General features: G+C 36.3%; 1 protein-coding gene across 1 annotated transcript in view; it reads left to right on the forward strand.

The window, feature by feature from the left end:
• Positions 1-16051, forward strand: part of spict (magnesium transporter spict) — a 22771-nt gene extending 6720 nt beyond the window's left edge. Inside the window, exons 4-8 of the mRNA XM_071598855.1 lie at positions 1249-1357; positions 2751-2851; positions 7518-7685; positions 12872-13148; positions 15566-16051. Of these exons, the coding sequence (XP_071454956.1) occupies positions 1249-1357; positions 2751-2851; positions 7518-7685; positions 12872-13148; positions 15566-15705 (795 nt within the window). The 3' untranslated portion in view covers positions 15706-16051. The remainder of the gene's footprint in view (positions 1-1248; positions 1358-2750; positions 2852-7517; positions 7686-12871; positions 13149-15565) is intronic.
• Positions 16052-17033: the final 982 nt, after the last annotated feature.

The raw sequence follows: 17033 nt of genomic DNA on the forward strand, positions 1-17033 counted from the left end.
TATGGAGTTTTTTTATTTTAAAATATAATATTGTAGTTAATAATGATGTAATACATTTACATCATCTGAAAAATAAATGTAATTATTACAGTATTATAAATTTAAAGAATATTTTTTTAGCAATTATATTTTGATTTTTAGACACAAAACTAATATTTTTTTTAAAACATTTTTCAATTAAACTACGATATTTAAATATAATAAAGAATCAAAAAGACGTGCAGAAAATATTATAAATAAATAAAGAAAAACCAGTGAATTGCAAATTTTTTTGTCAGCCTCTGCATAGTTCGATTTTGTTGAAAAGGCTGATCTCACTGAGTCAAATTGGGACTTTTCCCCTTTCCTTGAGACTGCGGCAATGTGCTTACAATCTAAAGGCAGAAAAAAACCAAGTTCTATCTCACAGAGAACTGCCGAAAATGTAATCCATTACACAGGGCGCAATTGATTAGATAGGATGGACGGCAAGAGAAACCAAAATGATTACAAAGCAGTGTTCTCATTTCCATCGTATCAACAAAGTCTGAATAAGCAGCTATATATCAACACCACAACACATTCAAGAGATTACAGATAAAAACAGATTAGTAGCCTTTCAGTGGCTTTTCATAGTGGAAAGACCACTCAGAAAAAAAAACGAGCAAACAATTAGGCTGAGCTTCCCGACATGTACAAAACTGAACGAAAAATTATAGTAAGAATTATACTTTTTGAAAAGCATTTAAAATTGCTAATAAAAAATTAAAAAAATTAGTTACGTAATTCTATGGAATTCAACTTATCGATAGCGCAAAAACCATAAATTATTAAAGAAAAAACCATAAGTTACAGTAATTTAAACAATAGCCTACGCAAGAGCCGATATATCGGCCCGCCGCACTAAGAGGGTTAAAGCCATCATATTGAAGTATTTTTTTAGTGCTCATTATGTAATCGTATGGAAAATATCTGCCGCAGCTCCCAGTCTAATATTGCATTTGCATGAAAATGTATGATTTGATTTAGGAAAAATAATTTTTTTGTGTCTAATAAAAATTCCTACTGTGACAATTTCTAACATTTTTAAAAATGACAGCTTGGCTTCTGAAATCCTTTCAAATATCTGAGTCATTACATGAAAGAGACAGTAATTTGTAGTATATTGACAACATGGTTGTCAACATAATGTATGAATTAATTTGCTTAATTGTGTGTATTAATAGCCTAGTATTACTGTTGATTTTGTTCATTTTGTCCAATTTTCAGCTCGGCTGTGTTCTTTGTATCATTGGGTCCACTGTGATTGTTCTACATTCCCCTAAGGAGGTCGAAGTGGAGAACCTCCAAGTACTCCAAGAGTACGCTCAGGCTCCAGGTTTGTCACGCCGACTTACCTTCAATCCCAAGGCCAAGCAAAACCAAATGCATTTTGGAATGCAACTCTAAAAATACCTGCCCTGCGGCCAAAATTTGTATTCACCCCAAACAGCACTCGATCTGTCACAAATTCTTTAATAGAGACCCACTGAGCAATAGTCTAATTTCGTCCCAACAATGAATAGAATGGTTTGAGGCATCACTTTGTGGAAGTAATTAATATTGGGAAAGAAAATACTTTGTTCTTCCACACACGTTTCATTATGCACGACCTAGGTTTTGACTTGCAAAGTCATAATCAGGTGAAGTACAGCAGAGGAGACTCAGTGTTATGTAGTAGACAGAGAAGAGCAGGGGGAGGTGTTGGTGAAGTGGGGGGAGGGGAAAGGGATGGGGAACGTGTGTGTGGTAGGGAGGAGGGGGAGAAGGCAGTTGGGTAAGGCATCTGGGTGGGAGGGGGTGGTTGGATATGGCATCAGGGGGGGGCGCAGAGGGAGGGATACTTAAGGTCATTAATCAATATACCCTGACAATGAGTGTTCTTGGAAATTTGCAAACGTTCCGAGGCATCTAATCTCAAACCTTTCTTCTCGGGGAAATTTATCTCATTAAGTGACCAGAGCCTTATCAGAGAACAGAATAAAACCAGCCTTCTATAATGAAGGCAACTTAGGGAACGTTTCATCTAACAGTAAGGACAAATTCCCATCGTGGAAAAGAGTGGAGTGTGTAAATAGCATTGCGAGTGGTCTGCTTTTTACAGTGGACCAACTGGGAGGAAATTCCATCAACTTGTGAAAGAAAATCACTCCTTTTTAAAAATCAGAAATCCTTCTTCTCATTTTGCCAAGCACCTATTTGTCAATAACCACACAAGTGACTTTGTTCCTGAGATTTTAGATTTGGAGATGAAGGGTTTAAGATTAGATGCCTTGGAACATTTGGAAATTTCCGAGAGCAGTCATTATTAGGGTATGTTGGTTAATGACCTGATGTATTCCTCCCACTCCCCCCTCCTGGACCTCCTTCGGCCCATCTCCCCCCCTGATGCCACATCCAATCGCCTTCTCCCCCTCCCATCCATGCACCCCTTTCCCTTCTCTTTCCCCTCCTCTCTCTTACCAGCACCTCCCCCTCCTCTTCTCTCTCTACTATGTAAAGCTGTGTGTCCTCTGTACTTCTGGAGATGGCTTTGTAAGTTGAAACTTAAGTCGTGCATAGTAAAATATATGTGGGCGAACAAAGTATTTTCTTTTCTGATATTGTACCAACCCTATAAATCAGTTGATATAATCTCTATTTGGTTGCAATATGCTATTTATCTCAATAAATTGCTTTTAATCTGGGTTTGAGTCCAATTTCTGATGCATATAATTTTATTTTTTTTCCAGGTTTTATTGCTTATGTGTCTGTAATTATTCTAGTCGCCTTATTTTTTGCCCTCTACTTGTCTCCACGTCAAGGACATTCCAGTGTTCTTATTTATATAACAGTAAGTATTGCCAGTATCAATTACTAATAAAAATGTTATCAGCCATCTTGGTTAATAGTGCATCAATAGATGTTTAGTGAAAAAGTTATTTTCTGTCAACCTCATAATTGAATGCAATGGCATTTTTTTAACTTATTCAATTTTGGTGTTAAGTTTTGGATGAAAAATAGCAGTAATCCATTCATGTTGAGCATTATTTTTATGCTGTATAAATTAGTCAAACTTATTTTAGCCTTGTCTGCAATGAAATCAAAAAAATCTTAGGCTTCCATAACTATTATGCTCCTATCTAATCTTATTTAAGGAAGAAATCTGAATTTCATAGAGCTGTGGGTGATGTAGTCACTTATATTATGTAAACCATTTTAGGCTTAAGGGAATACTATTTAATATAGTCTGTATGAGAAGAGGCTGTAAGAAGCTCAATTTGTCCTTTTCTGTGTCATTATTGAAATACAGGCTTGCAATGGAAATTGAAATTCGATTAACATTATTTTATGTAGATATGAAGGAATGAAAAGGATTGAATTAGCCTTTCTATTCTAATAAAAAGTTATCCTAAAGAAAAAGTGTTTGGTGAATCATAATTTTCATAATTGAAGATATAAAATGGATTCACTTCAGTATTAAAAATGTTAAGATATTGGTTATAAATAAAAAAATGGATTGCAACAACTACAATGTAAATATGGAAGCCTCTCACAGTTGCGTAGGAAGTAGCATGCACCTGTATATCTGAAGACCTCACTTTAAAAATATGATTCATTCATTCAACCATAATAATCTGCTAATTACTGCTGTAATGAGCATGCTGTGAAGTACCTAACTATTAAGTGAAAATACTATATCAGTCACAGAAAGAGTTTAAATGAGCCCTTGATGGACATGCTTGAGAACTAAAATCGTTTATGTATTTATAAATGCTAGTCATCTTGGTAAACATTCATGATCAATTGTCGTACTCTATGCCATGCTTCATATTGTGCACAAGCTTTAACACAATTCAATTACTTATTGTTTCTAGTGTAAGAACTAGCATTCAAGGAAAGTTGGGGTGTTATCAGTTGTGGAATTTCTATCAAATGCTATTGTAATGACCGTTTCTTTTTGAATTTGATAATAGCTAAGCTTTGCACCCCCAAACCTCCCCCATCATATTGAACGGAATGTTTGCAGAAAGGCTCTGGGCAACTATAGTATCTCCATATTAATTTCAATCTGATATATTAATGTTGAAATGACCATGTGGTTAATTAATACTGTATGCCATGGGATAAGTTCAGACATCTTGATGGGGATTAAGATGGTGTGGTGGTTAATGCGCAGGCTTCCCACAGAGAGGGCTCGGGTTCGAATCCCGGCGGCATCCAATATTTTTCAGTGGTATCCCTACTTGAGGTGCTTTGTGGAGAGCACTTTGAGGGAGTACGACGTCCGTCGGATGGGACGTTAAACTCCAGTCCCTTTGGCGCCTTCCGACAAGAGTAGGCTAATACCGATACCGGGTTTCTCTCCACCCTTCATCCTTTCCCGTCCATCCCTTATGGTGAAAATGATCTCACCTGTCGGTCGCCTCCCCTAAATACTACTACTGTCATAATTTGAAGTAGTGAATGTGTCATATTTTGAAGTAATATCATGAAACGGTATTATACAATTAGGTATTAATCATCATTAACTTCCTTGGAGATGTTAATACATAACTTTGGACCACGGACGTCTACGTATATTAACCCTCTTAGTGCGGCGGGGATTTCAGGGGTACTAGTGAGAAGTGCGAAGGGTAATTTAAGAAAATTTATCACCTTAGGAAAAAAAACATTATGAAGTTATTTGTTTAGATATCCATATGCAGTTTTTTTTATTTTAAAATAAAATATTGTAGTTAATAATGATGTAATACATTTACATCATCTGAAAAATAAATGTAATTATTACAGTATTATAAATTTGAAGAATATTTTTTTAGTAATAATATTTCAATTTTTAGACACAATACTAATATTATTTTTAAAACATTTTTCAATAAAACTACAATACTTAAATATAATAAAGAATCAAAAAGACATGTAGAAAATATTATAAATAAATGAAGAAAAACCAGTGAATTGCAAATTTTTTTGTCAGCCTCTGCATAGTTCGATTTTGTTGAAAAGGCTGATCTCACTGAGTCAAATTGGGACTTTTCCCCTTTCCTTGAGACTGCGGCAATGTGCTTACAATCTAAAGGCAGGAAAAAACCAAGTTCTAACTCACAGAGAACTGCTGACAATGTAATCCAATACACAGGGCGCAATTGACTAGATAGGATGGACGGCAATGAAACCAAAATGATTACAAAGCAGTGCTCTCATTTCCATCGTCTCAACAAAGTCTGAATAAGCGGCTATATATCAACACCACCACACCATAACACATTCAAGAGATTACAGATGATCACAGATTAATTAGTAGCCATTCAGTGGCTTTTCATAGTGGAAAGACCACTCAGAAAAATACGAGCAAACAATTAGGCTAAGCTTCCCGACATGTACAAAACCGAACGAAAAATTATAGTAAGAATTATACTCTTTGAAAAGCATTTAAAATTGCTAATAAAAAATTAAAAAATTAGTTATGTAATTCTATTGAATTCAACCTATCGATAGCACAAAAATCATAAATTATTAAAGAAAAAACATAAGTTACAACAATTTAAACAATAGCCTACGCGAGAGTCGATATATCGGCCCGCCGCACTTTTCGCCAGGGATACGAAAGCCGATATATCGGCCCGCCGCACTAAGAGGGTTAAGTGCAAACATTGATACGACTAGTGGTGTTTTGGCATTAGAAATACATTGGAGGAGCTCACTTAAAATTTGGTCCATAATGTTAAATTTTGATCAATTCATTTTAGAATTGGTCACAATAAATGTAGAAGAAACTAAAGTTGACGATTGCTTTATGTTATTGTCGTCAACATGGAGCACATAAGCAACGTGTGCAACTAAAATGGAAGATTGTGATATCATGGAAGGATACCCATTGAATCTCCCAAGGATTGCGTAGAATTACCCGAAATCATTGAATTCTGATCCCAACACTAATGGAAAGTCATAAATTGATAATTGATAGGTTTACCTGTTTTAGGTTTTTTTTCATTATCTAATGTTTTGTGTCAGTGGTTGTTGTTGGGGGAGAAGGTCATTTAAAACAAATGCCCACTGCGTGGAGTGACCAAAATGAATTCCTTGAAGTTAAATTGTTAGTCCGACTTTGGCCATCGGGTCTACCTGGGTCGAGTAATGGAAAGCTAACCTGACAAATTTACCAATGCTCAGGGTGTAAGAAAAAGTTTCAAGTCTTATGAGTGCAAATTTATTAATGGTAATTTGATATTATAATTTTATTTAGCGCAGTTTATTATGGTTTGTTTCGTGGTGTTAGTTTTTATTATAAGATTACCAGAATTAAGGAGAATAAATGGTTCACAAGAAATGATCTAACAATAAATTTTGAAAAAAACAAATTGTGTACAATTTTTAAAAAATTAATCCCTAAAATGGATCTTTAAATCATAAATAATCTTGTGAAGAAAGTTTTGAGGACCAAAATTTTAGGTATAATGATTGATGGAAGCTTAAACTGGAATGAACCTATTAGGCGTACATGCAGTAAACTTTCCAGCCTTTCCTATGCCGTAAGAAGCCTAGCAAAGGTTGTAGATCAAGAAGCAGCCTACTTTTGTCATTTCAAATCTCCAGTGTGTTATGGAATTATCTTTGGGGCTCTGCGATGGGTGTGAAACAGAGTATTCTTCATTCAGAGAAGAGTTATCAGAATATGGTCATGATTATAAAAATATGATAATGGTACATGGTCAAAAAAGAGTCTTGTAGATCTCATTTTTATAAATCTAATATGTACATTGTGCATGGATGTGTGTATTTTTATGTATATATATTTTTTATATACATACACACATACAACATATATATACAAAAATATATACATACATATATATATATATATATATATATATATATATATATATATATATATATATATATATATATATATATATATATATATATATATTATATATTATATTATATTGTATATCTAATGCATGTGTGCATATTTGAGAAAACAGGTGTCTGTTTAAAAAATTTGAGTGTATCCATTGTTTTACCAAAATACAAAGAAAGAAGGTACATTGAAAACAGCATGCCACTTTTTTGTTTCAAAAAGGACCCAATTGTGCTGGAATTAACATTTATCATCACTTACCAGCAGGCATAAAAAGTATTTTTTGTCTGGATGTTTGACAAGCTGTAGCCATTTATTTTTTATTATAACCATTCCTAAAAAATTATGTATACATTTTTGTTTTTGATATGACATATCTCATATTTTACCATTGTAAAATAAAGAGACGAAATAACAATAAATGAATAAATATATTGAGCCTTTTTCTTGAATTTAGGGAAAAACATGTTTTGGAAAAACTCTTTCTTAAGAATGTCAAATAAATTGAATTAAAGCACAAATCTAAAAGTGCATTTGGATACATTTTGGTGGATGGGAAAGGAATTTGTTTCAATTTGGAAGCTCATGGTGGGCGATGCTGATGTTTGTAAATCCCAGGAGAAGCACTGTTAATGAGTGCAACTGTGCTTTGCAGGTGTGCTCTGCGATTGGATCCCTGTCAGTGATGAGCTGCAAAGGAGTGGGCCTCGCACTCAAGTCAACGCTCATGGGCCAATCGTCAGAGTTGGGCAATTGGTTCACGTGGCTGCTGTTGGCGGTGCTAGTTGGATGCATAATCGTGCAAATGAACTATTTGAATAAGGTCAATATTCACTTCAGTTGTAATTTCACAGTTGCATCAAAAAGTTCAGGGAGGAGAGACGAATGTTTTGGCATGTTAACCTAGAGCTTGCTTTTAGAAAAATTTTTTTCAACTTTTGATGAATATTTAGGAAATAATTAATTTCATATTTGGTACGAGTATTAAGCAGGAAAAAATCTCAATAGTCCATCCAAGCGGTTTAGCATAATTTGCTGAGTTAACCGTTTGAGAAAAATGTGCAATGGTATTAATGTAATTGACCCTCACTGTTGCAAGCCAAGTGAAATTTGGCAGTTTTGGAAAATGTAAAAACTTAAGTAATTGATATGATATTAATGTAAAAATTAGTCATTTAATACACCATTTTTGTTTGAAAAACAACTGAAATGATATAGAGTTACATTAAACATTTTAAATATGAGAATAGAGACTTAGTCCTTGATATATTTATTAAATTAGGGAGTTGATTGGAGTTCATGCAAAAATTTTCCGGCCTTCAAAATTACAGTAGAGCAGTATTCATGTAAAGTAATTGAGGGGAAGGCACCAGCATATAATTGAAAATGTTGGATATATATAAAAAAAATATGTATATATATATATATATATATATATATATATATATATATATATATATATATATATATATATTTTTTTATATATGTATATCATATATATACAAATATATATATATATATACACACACACACACGAGGGTCATCCGGAAAGTAGTACCCGTTCGTGCCGCATGAAGTGCTGACGACGCGAGTAGCCGCTGGACGAGGTCAGATAGCTTCAGTGGCTTGTCTGCCTTCTCTGAGCCAAGTTGCGTGACGCTAGCATTGCCTGTGTTGTTTCTGTGATTGTTTACAATGTTTAAAAAAATTGAGAACGCCGCCAGTTGTGAAGTGAGGGCAGTGATTAAATTCCTCAATGCAAGAAACGTTCGCCCATGTGATATTCATCGCCAATTAAAGGAGGTGTATGGAGACAATGTAATGGACGAGTCGTCTGTTCGGCGGTGGTGTCGCAACTTCAACATGGGGAGGGGGAACACACACGACGATGAGCGTTCGGGAAGACCGTCTGTCATTACAGACCAACTGGTGAGCTCAGTTGACGAATTCGTGAGGAACGATCGGCGCGTCACAATTGATGACATCTGTGAGCATTTTCCCAATGTTTCTCGAACAATTGTTCATGAAATTGTTAAACACCATCTGCATTATGCAAAAATTTGTGCAAGATGGGTCCCTCGCGTATCTCAATGAGCTGGCGGCGAAGGACTATGCAGCAGGAATACAGAAACTTGTCACACGTTATGACAAATGCCTTAATTAGCTTGGAGATTATGTTGAGAAGTAGTTTAAAGTATCCTCTTTCAAATAAAATTTTTTATGTTTGTTAATATTTACTTTTGTGTCTTTATTTCACGAACGGGTACTACTTTCCGGATGACCCTCGTGTGTGTGTGTGTGTATATATATATATATATATATATATGCATATATATATGCATATATATATGCATATATATATATATATTGGTATATCATGGCATATTTTGATCATATTTTCAGGAGTGATTTGTTTATATCTCTCTCATATATCTTTGGGCAAAATATATATATATACAGTGGAACCTCATCATACGAGCATAATCAGTTTGGCAATCTTTCTTGTGAAGCGAAATATTTGTTTAGTGAAGCAACTTCTTGCATATAAATTAATTTAAAATGCAATTATGCATTCCTTGTCGAAAGAAATAAATTATGCACAAGGTTTATTCAAAGAGCATTATGTGTACAGGGTGCGGCAGTTATCTCCGGACAAATTTCAATTTGAATTTCCCGCCACATCGTAGATCCACTGCAGGAGATGATTGGCGTTCTAGAAAGCTATGGGCATCTAGTAATCAGTCATGACCTCAAAATGGCCGAGATGTTATGTACAAGTGCATGGTACAATCGAAGAGCCGCTGTAATAGAAAGTGTTTACCCAGTGAAATTTTTTGATTCTTCGGGTACCCCAGATATTTTTCTTTTTATTTACGATATTGTGACTTCAGAGAAGTCTGGGGAAGGTTTCACTGACCCGGCGAGGGGTCAAACCTCATTCGAGGAAACGTGTGTCATGAACTATGGCAGTCGTCGAGAAGGCTCATGCACTGATTCCAGAGGATCAGGGGCGATGGCTGAGGAAATTGGCATCAGAATTGAATTTTAGCGAGCGAACAATACGTCAGATGGCAGAGGAGGACCTATAAGACAAGTCTTACACAATAAAGATGTGACGAATGCTGTCCGAGGCTGTCAGAACAAAGCGGATTGCTCCCTGCAACCTGCTATTGCGTTCTCTAAAAAATGAAGCTGTGGGACGGATCAGATTCTTTTCTAGTGAAGAAATGTTCACCATTGGCGAGAAGATCAACCTGAGAAATGATTGCTGGCTCGCCCACGACCCCGAGGACGTCCCGATTGTGGCTCAAACAAAATTTCCGTCTAGTGTTCACGCCCTAGGTGTTGTGGCCAGTGAGGGTGATATCATTCCGCCACATTTCTTTGAAAAGGAACAAATTATCACAAAATAAGTCTATCTGCAAATTTTGAAGAATACGGTGAAACCTTGGATGGTAGGCTGTGGCCTCGGGGAGACTATATGTCTCTATAGTCAAAAACTGGCTCTCAGATAACATTGACATGTTCTGGTCAAAGGAGTTCTGGCCCCCCGAATAGCCCGGACTTGAAGCCTCTCGACTATTATGTTAGGAGCGTAGTCGAAAGAGTTACTGGTAAGACGAGGTACCCTAATGTTGCATCTTTAAGCACCACTGTCATAGCAGCATTTGTGAATATGGACAGCACTGTTTTCAAGAGTGCATGTGATCGATTCAGGATAACAAGATTGGAGGCGGTCATTGCAGCTGAAGGGGGTAGTTACATTGAGTAATGTTACTCTTGGCAGATACCACTACTTGTATACGAAAGGGCTTTCATTTTCATTTGTATTTCTTTGATAAATTTCCTTTTAAACAAAAGTTTTATTTGTCCGGATTAAAGTGCCATACCCTGTACATTGTTTAGGATTGTGGATCACATTCAACTTTTCTTCTGTCATGGAATGAAGCAACCCCAAATGCGAACTAGATTTGTGAAAGCAAAAATGAATCAAAATAATTGTTATTCATGATACATACAAATTAAATTCCTTTTTACTAAAAAGCTGTCTGGAGACATCTGTTTTTGCTGATACTTCAAAAATTGGTAAACCTGCCACTCAGATTGATCATTAAGTAAAATTATGGTACGATGCAATAGTTTCCCATGACCTACATATCTTATTTAGCCTGCTGTTTTGGGCCTTACACTTCTCAAAGGCTTGTGGAGTTTCTGAATGGTAAAGAAGGAGAGGTTTGATTTTCAAATCACCTCTCGAATTTTTGCAAAATAGCTGCGTGAGATAGACTGCTAGTGTCTTGTAGTCGGGCCATACATTCTCTTCTACTGTTATGTGCTCAAAGATAGTTTCGCTTCAGCATCTTCCTCCCAAAGAGACTCTCTCGTCACAATGAAAAACTTTTTGCAGCGGGTAATTCGTAGAATCTGCGATCTGTTTGAAGTCACTGATGTAGTTCTCGACTGCCTTTGACCCTTACCTTGGGGCTTCATCGTGCCTCGCAACACCATGGATGATGGCTCTTCTGGTTAACCTCTCAAACTACTCATGGCTCCCATTTCACACTTGTTTGGCCATCGATGGTCCTGACGTCTTAATGATGACATGGACAAAAATCACTTTTCCCTTCTCATAAATGATTTAATAGTATTAGATTGCATTTGCTTTCCATTTGTGCATATGAGAAGCAACCTTTCAACATCGTTGAGAATACGTAACCATTGCGTAGAATCTCTTCTCACACGGTTTGAATCATCTTTTTCCTTAGTCTTATTAGTGATCTTGCCAATCGCAGATATCGACTGATTGTTAGTGTGCTTACCAGATCCGTCCGCCATGCTCACACTTTGTTCCTTATTTTCAAAAATTTTACTTTTCATTTCTACTCTTATTTTTCATTTTTATTCTTTTTATGGCTTTCTTCTTATGTGTTTCTTTCGGAGTCAATTTTAAAACCATGCACCAAATATTAGTTACCTCTGCACATAAAAGTTACTAATGATATATTTGAACACAAGTTTGGGAGAATATGTGATGACTAGCGAGGCCAAGATACTCGGGTGCTGAAGCCAACTGCAGTGACATGCATGCAATCGATCTCCTTGTCGCTCGTAAAGAAGTCTTTTTCGGTACCAATTGTCGCTCACTATGCAAACTCAATTTGCTGTGTGAGATGCTTGTTAATCAAGGTTCCACTGCAGTTGTATTTTTCTTTATAATTTCCATGATTCAGTTACAGGTTCCACTTCCCATTCTGAAAATTTCAGCATGGTTTAAGTTATTGCTGGTTGATTATTTGTGAATCACATGTCTCATTGTCTTGCAGAAAAGTCAAAATATATGCAATATTGTCCATCGCAAAATGCATGCTGATTGCATTGACCTACCTTTTAATATAAATCAGTACATGTTTGATATTATTCATTATGGCCCCGGTGGCGGCGGGGTAACGTCCTCGTCTGCCATTCCAAGGGTCGAGGGTTCGATTCCCGCCTGGGTGAGTTTCCCTCCATCTAGGGCTTGGGTGTTTGTAAAATGTGACCATTGTTATCGTTGTTAATAGTTCGATGTAAAGGCCAAAATGTGCTGTTTTCGGACTTAAACTGAATAAATAAATAAATAAATAAATAAATAAATAAATAAATTATAAATATTGTTCTCCTTGCACAAAATTTATAGAAGTATCAATAAGAAAAAAAGTCCCTCTAATTTTGACCTGCATCCCAGACGAAGTTCTTATTGGGTGCCTAAGTAAGCGGTCGGTTTCTTATTGGACACAAATCTGCCCTAAATACATTCTAAGGAATGTGTCTTGGGGACCACTTGTGCTCAGAAATATACCACAAGCCAACGGAAACCAAACATATTTGTGGAAAGGAGTCCATGGATCTCCTAATAGTTTGTTTAAAACTCAGATATATGTGATTGTTTTTGTATTAGTTTATAGATTTCCATGTAAAAGATGAAGACCCACGTTGTATTCTGTCAATTGCTTTCTACTTCTTTTCTAGGCTTTGGATGTGTTTAATACGAGCGTGGTTACCCCCGTTTATTATGTGCTCTTCACCACACTTGTCATCTGTGCATCTGCGATCCTTTTCCGAGAATGGCAGCACATGTCGGCCGAAGATGTTTTGGGAAGCCTTTGTGGCTTTTTCACCGTAATTGTGGCTATATTTTTATTGAATGCCTTCAAGGATTTAGACATCTCATTTGGTGATGTCCGGGGCATTCTGCAGCCAAAGAGAGAATTGCTCTCAGGAGGACATTCAAATTCAAACTCCAAGGGTGAGTGTTCCGTCCGTGAAGTGGGCACATGATTTGGGCACTTGGGCCTCCATTAACCAAGTAATAGACACGCCTGTGAATTGATGCTTTTCAATCAAAGCAGCAATGTTGATTTGTGTTCGGGTAATGTTTTTAATCCCCAAATGGAGACAATCCAGTTAAATCTCACTCTGTTCTTCTTCCAATTGCTGAATTTGCTTAGCTGTCTTGTCAAAAATATTCAAAATGTATGGGAAGACACGAAATTTCAAAATATTCTAAATGGCTTAGAAGCACATCCTATTTTCAAAAATTGAAAAATATTTGGTAAATTAAAAAAACATGTATCTAGAGTACACACAAAATTTTCTCCTTAGCAGGAAAACAAATACGAATGAAGCGAATAAGGGGTTTGACTGTTTTTGGAACTGGGTCATCTGAACATGTCAAGTAATTAAGTGAGGTTATCATTAGAAGTCAGTTTGGGGAAGAGCAAAAAAATATTAAAGCTACTCAAGAATTGTCAAAGGTTAAACCCTTCTCCTCGATGACATTGCAGGAAATGAGGAAGCAAAGCGAGTTTAAAAAAGCAGCATAAGATCTATGTTTACTTTTTGAATGGCGTATAAGGGTCAAGGTGTCGGGTATAGTCATTTTTCCCATAATTTCTTTTTTATTATGGCACTCTGTGATTGAAAGTTACTATTTTTAATGCTACCAGTGTTAAACATTACAGTGGTAATTGAAATTAGGAGCAAAGAGGACAGTTATTATGTGATCACATTGTGACTTTTTCACATGAACGATGGCCAAAGGGTTTCAAAATGTGTATTGGACAGTCAACAAATTGCTCCATTTAATAAAACAGCCGGCAATATTTCAAATTTAAATTTGGTGCCACCTCTAAAAAAACAATGCTATAATTTATACCACAATTTAAAATCATAAATTTTCCCAAACGATTTGAATATTTCATTAATTTGTGATTTCCACATTTTTCAGGCTGCGTCCGCGTATGTCGTTTAAATGTACAACAGTTTCGCCAGCTATCCTGCTGGCGTCCTCAGGTCAAGGATGAAAAGAAGCTTGTTGTCCCGTCTTATATAGGAAAAATCCGGCGCCAATACCGGGAAATTTCTTGGCCAATCAGGGAACGTCCTCATATTTGCGCGGAATTATTCGTTTCCACGCACTGTGGAGTGGATATCCATCCTCTCTGTTAAAATTTTCTGGCCTTTTAACGATTTCAATGGCCTCTCTGATTATCCTCTGGAAGTATTTTTCTTCTTTCGCTATTATTTTAGCGTCGTCGAACAGAATAGAGTGTCCGGGTTCACTCCAGGCGTGCTCAGCGATGGCCGATGCTCTAAACTGTTTGGCCTTGGTTGCCCTCTGGTGTTCACTCATGCGTGTTTTCAGCGCTCGGCACGTTTCACCGATGTACCATTTGCCACAGGAGCATGGCACTTGGTATTTAAACGACATACGCGGACGCAGCCCGAAAAATGTGGAAATCACCTACTCATCGCCGCGGAAACCTTCGAACGAACATTTCATTAATTTGTTTAACGTAGGGTCCTCGATCCCTTGCTCTGCAGTCAACTGAAAATATTGCTTTGACATGGAACGGCTCTAAAATATTTCTTTTCTATTATTTAACTTTTCTATGCTCTTGATATAAAAACATGATTATATAAAAACTAGAATCATGGTCGATTTTCCCTGAATATTTTTTCAAATGGGTCTACATAGCTTCGAGAATATCAGCTGTATCAATCATGACATTTTGCATAGAATTGTTTACAAGTGCATGTGCATTTACGTGTACTATTTCAATAATTGTGACATCTGATTGGAAAACTTAACATTTCGCAAGTGTCTCACATTAGCTCGAACTTGTTTATGGTGTCCAGCTCTTTCCTCCAACGTCGTATCCTCTTCCGTCAGCCAGTTTGCCCTTGTTACTCTCTCCAGTTGAAGTGATTAGAAAATTAATGAGAAAGTTTGAAATTATTAGAAAATATGGATGTGTACGTGAAAACTAATAGGGCATTCGGCTGGCATACTTTCACCAAGCCGAAGTTAGTAATCTTGCTGAGAATTTGAATCAAAATATTGTTGCACTTTTTTTTACCAAAGAAATCCGTAAATGGAGGGAAGCTGCTCCACAAATTGGAAGGAAATTAATGTAAAATTCATGAGCATTCTTATATTGTATGTGATAAATTTTTGAATCAGAACGATTTCAGTAAAATTTATGGGTGATCCTCCATTGAAATAGTTTTAAAATAACATAACTGCTAGAAGAAAGCTCTGTTTTTTCATTGCATTCTGCAAATATTTTGTGGTTTTGATAATAATCAGGCAAAAGTAGGCATATGATCACTAGAACCATGTTATAAACTTTTTGTAGCAAGCCATCACCTTTATTGTTGCAGGGTCTCTATTATCAAAACACGGCAGTTCTGGACCTGAGGACGAAGAGAGTTTGATGGAGGCTGCTGCCGAAGCCAGGAACCACGGCAATAGGCTCTCCTATGGTAGCAGCCCTAGCATCTCTGCAAGGTCTGGCCGGTGACGTACACCCATGCCTCTGGTGACATCTCCGGACTTCGTCAGAGTTCCTAGTTTACCACTGATGCATCATGGGAATGGGGAGGCTCGGACTGATAGCTACCCTGCTTTTGACTGGTGCTGAGAAGTTTTCAGCCGTTTTTAATGTATTGATTTGTGGATTTATAAAGAATTTTATTTTGTAATTTTTTTATTCGCGAGTAAAGTGAGTGGTCACGTAGTGACTATGAAGAATGCTCTGTTTTATATTAAAGCTTGTGTAAATAAAATTACAGTAGGAGTATTTTTTGCTGTAGTCTTATCCATATATATTCTTGTATGGTGAATAAATTTGATCGGTAAGGACTCTATGGGAATATTTCAATCTCATTTCCATGTATGTACCTAATACACAAATACTTGGGTTTATTTAGGCACTGAAGCTCCATCAAGGAGACGCGACTGATTAAGCACCAAATTACGTGAATTATAAATGTTGTAGATCATGAGGATGTATCATGGCTCCAAGGCTTTGGTTAGTAGGTGGTGTACTTCCAACTTAAATAAAGAGTAATGCTTGTGCAGTGTATAATTTTTGCTCTTTCACATCTACTTTCCCCAACCTCATCTCTGCTAGAATAATGTTACCTTTTGATTGATGGGTAAACGAATGTTTATGTGAAAAATGTCCAAGACTTCCCATTCTGTGGGCAAAAATCACCAATACAATCCTTGAAAACATGACGGACAAGCTTTCCTAGATGTTGAGTAGTAATCTCAGCATAGGCATGCTTTAACTAGGAATTTATCAGGGTCGGTTATAATTATCCTAATATAATAATGTACAGTATGTGCCAAATTAATAGAACTTATAACCCCTCTCATGGAAATTCGTGTCCTAGGTTCGAAAAACACTTTTCATGCACATTAAAATTTAGCATGCGTGCAGTTCTCTCTGTACATAAGTCACGTTGCTCAGTGGGCTGATGTTCATGTGATGTCAATAAGAGCATTTATTTATTTAATTTGCAAACGAATTAACAGAACATTAAAATTTCGACCAATTATGACAATTTTGAAGCAAGTTAAAAAACAAGATACTTCTTTTTTCTTCATTATACTGGATATGGCTCCACTTAATAACAAAATGTATTATGCTATCTTAAGTTTTAAGGGGAAATTTTGGGAAACAACATCTAGACTTTGCCGAGTAATTTGACAGAATTCATTAAACAATTTCAGTAATAACCTGCATTGGAGCTGATGTTAGAAAAGATTCTGCTGAAAAAGTGACTGCAAAAAAAAGCTTACTGGAAGTGGAACACCACTGAGGCCAGCAATATTTACAGAGTC

The sequence above is a fragment of the Hetaerina americana genome, unplaced genomic scaffold, assembly GCF_022747635.1.
Source record: "Hetaerina americana unplaced genomic scaffold, ioHetAmer1.1.p SCAF_10, whole genome shotgun sequence".
Taxonomy (NCBI): Eukaryota; Metazoa; Arthropoda; class Insecta; order Odonata; family Calopterygidae; genus Hetaerina; species Hetaerina americana.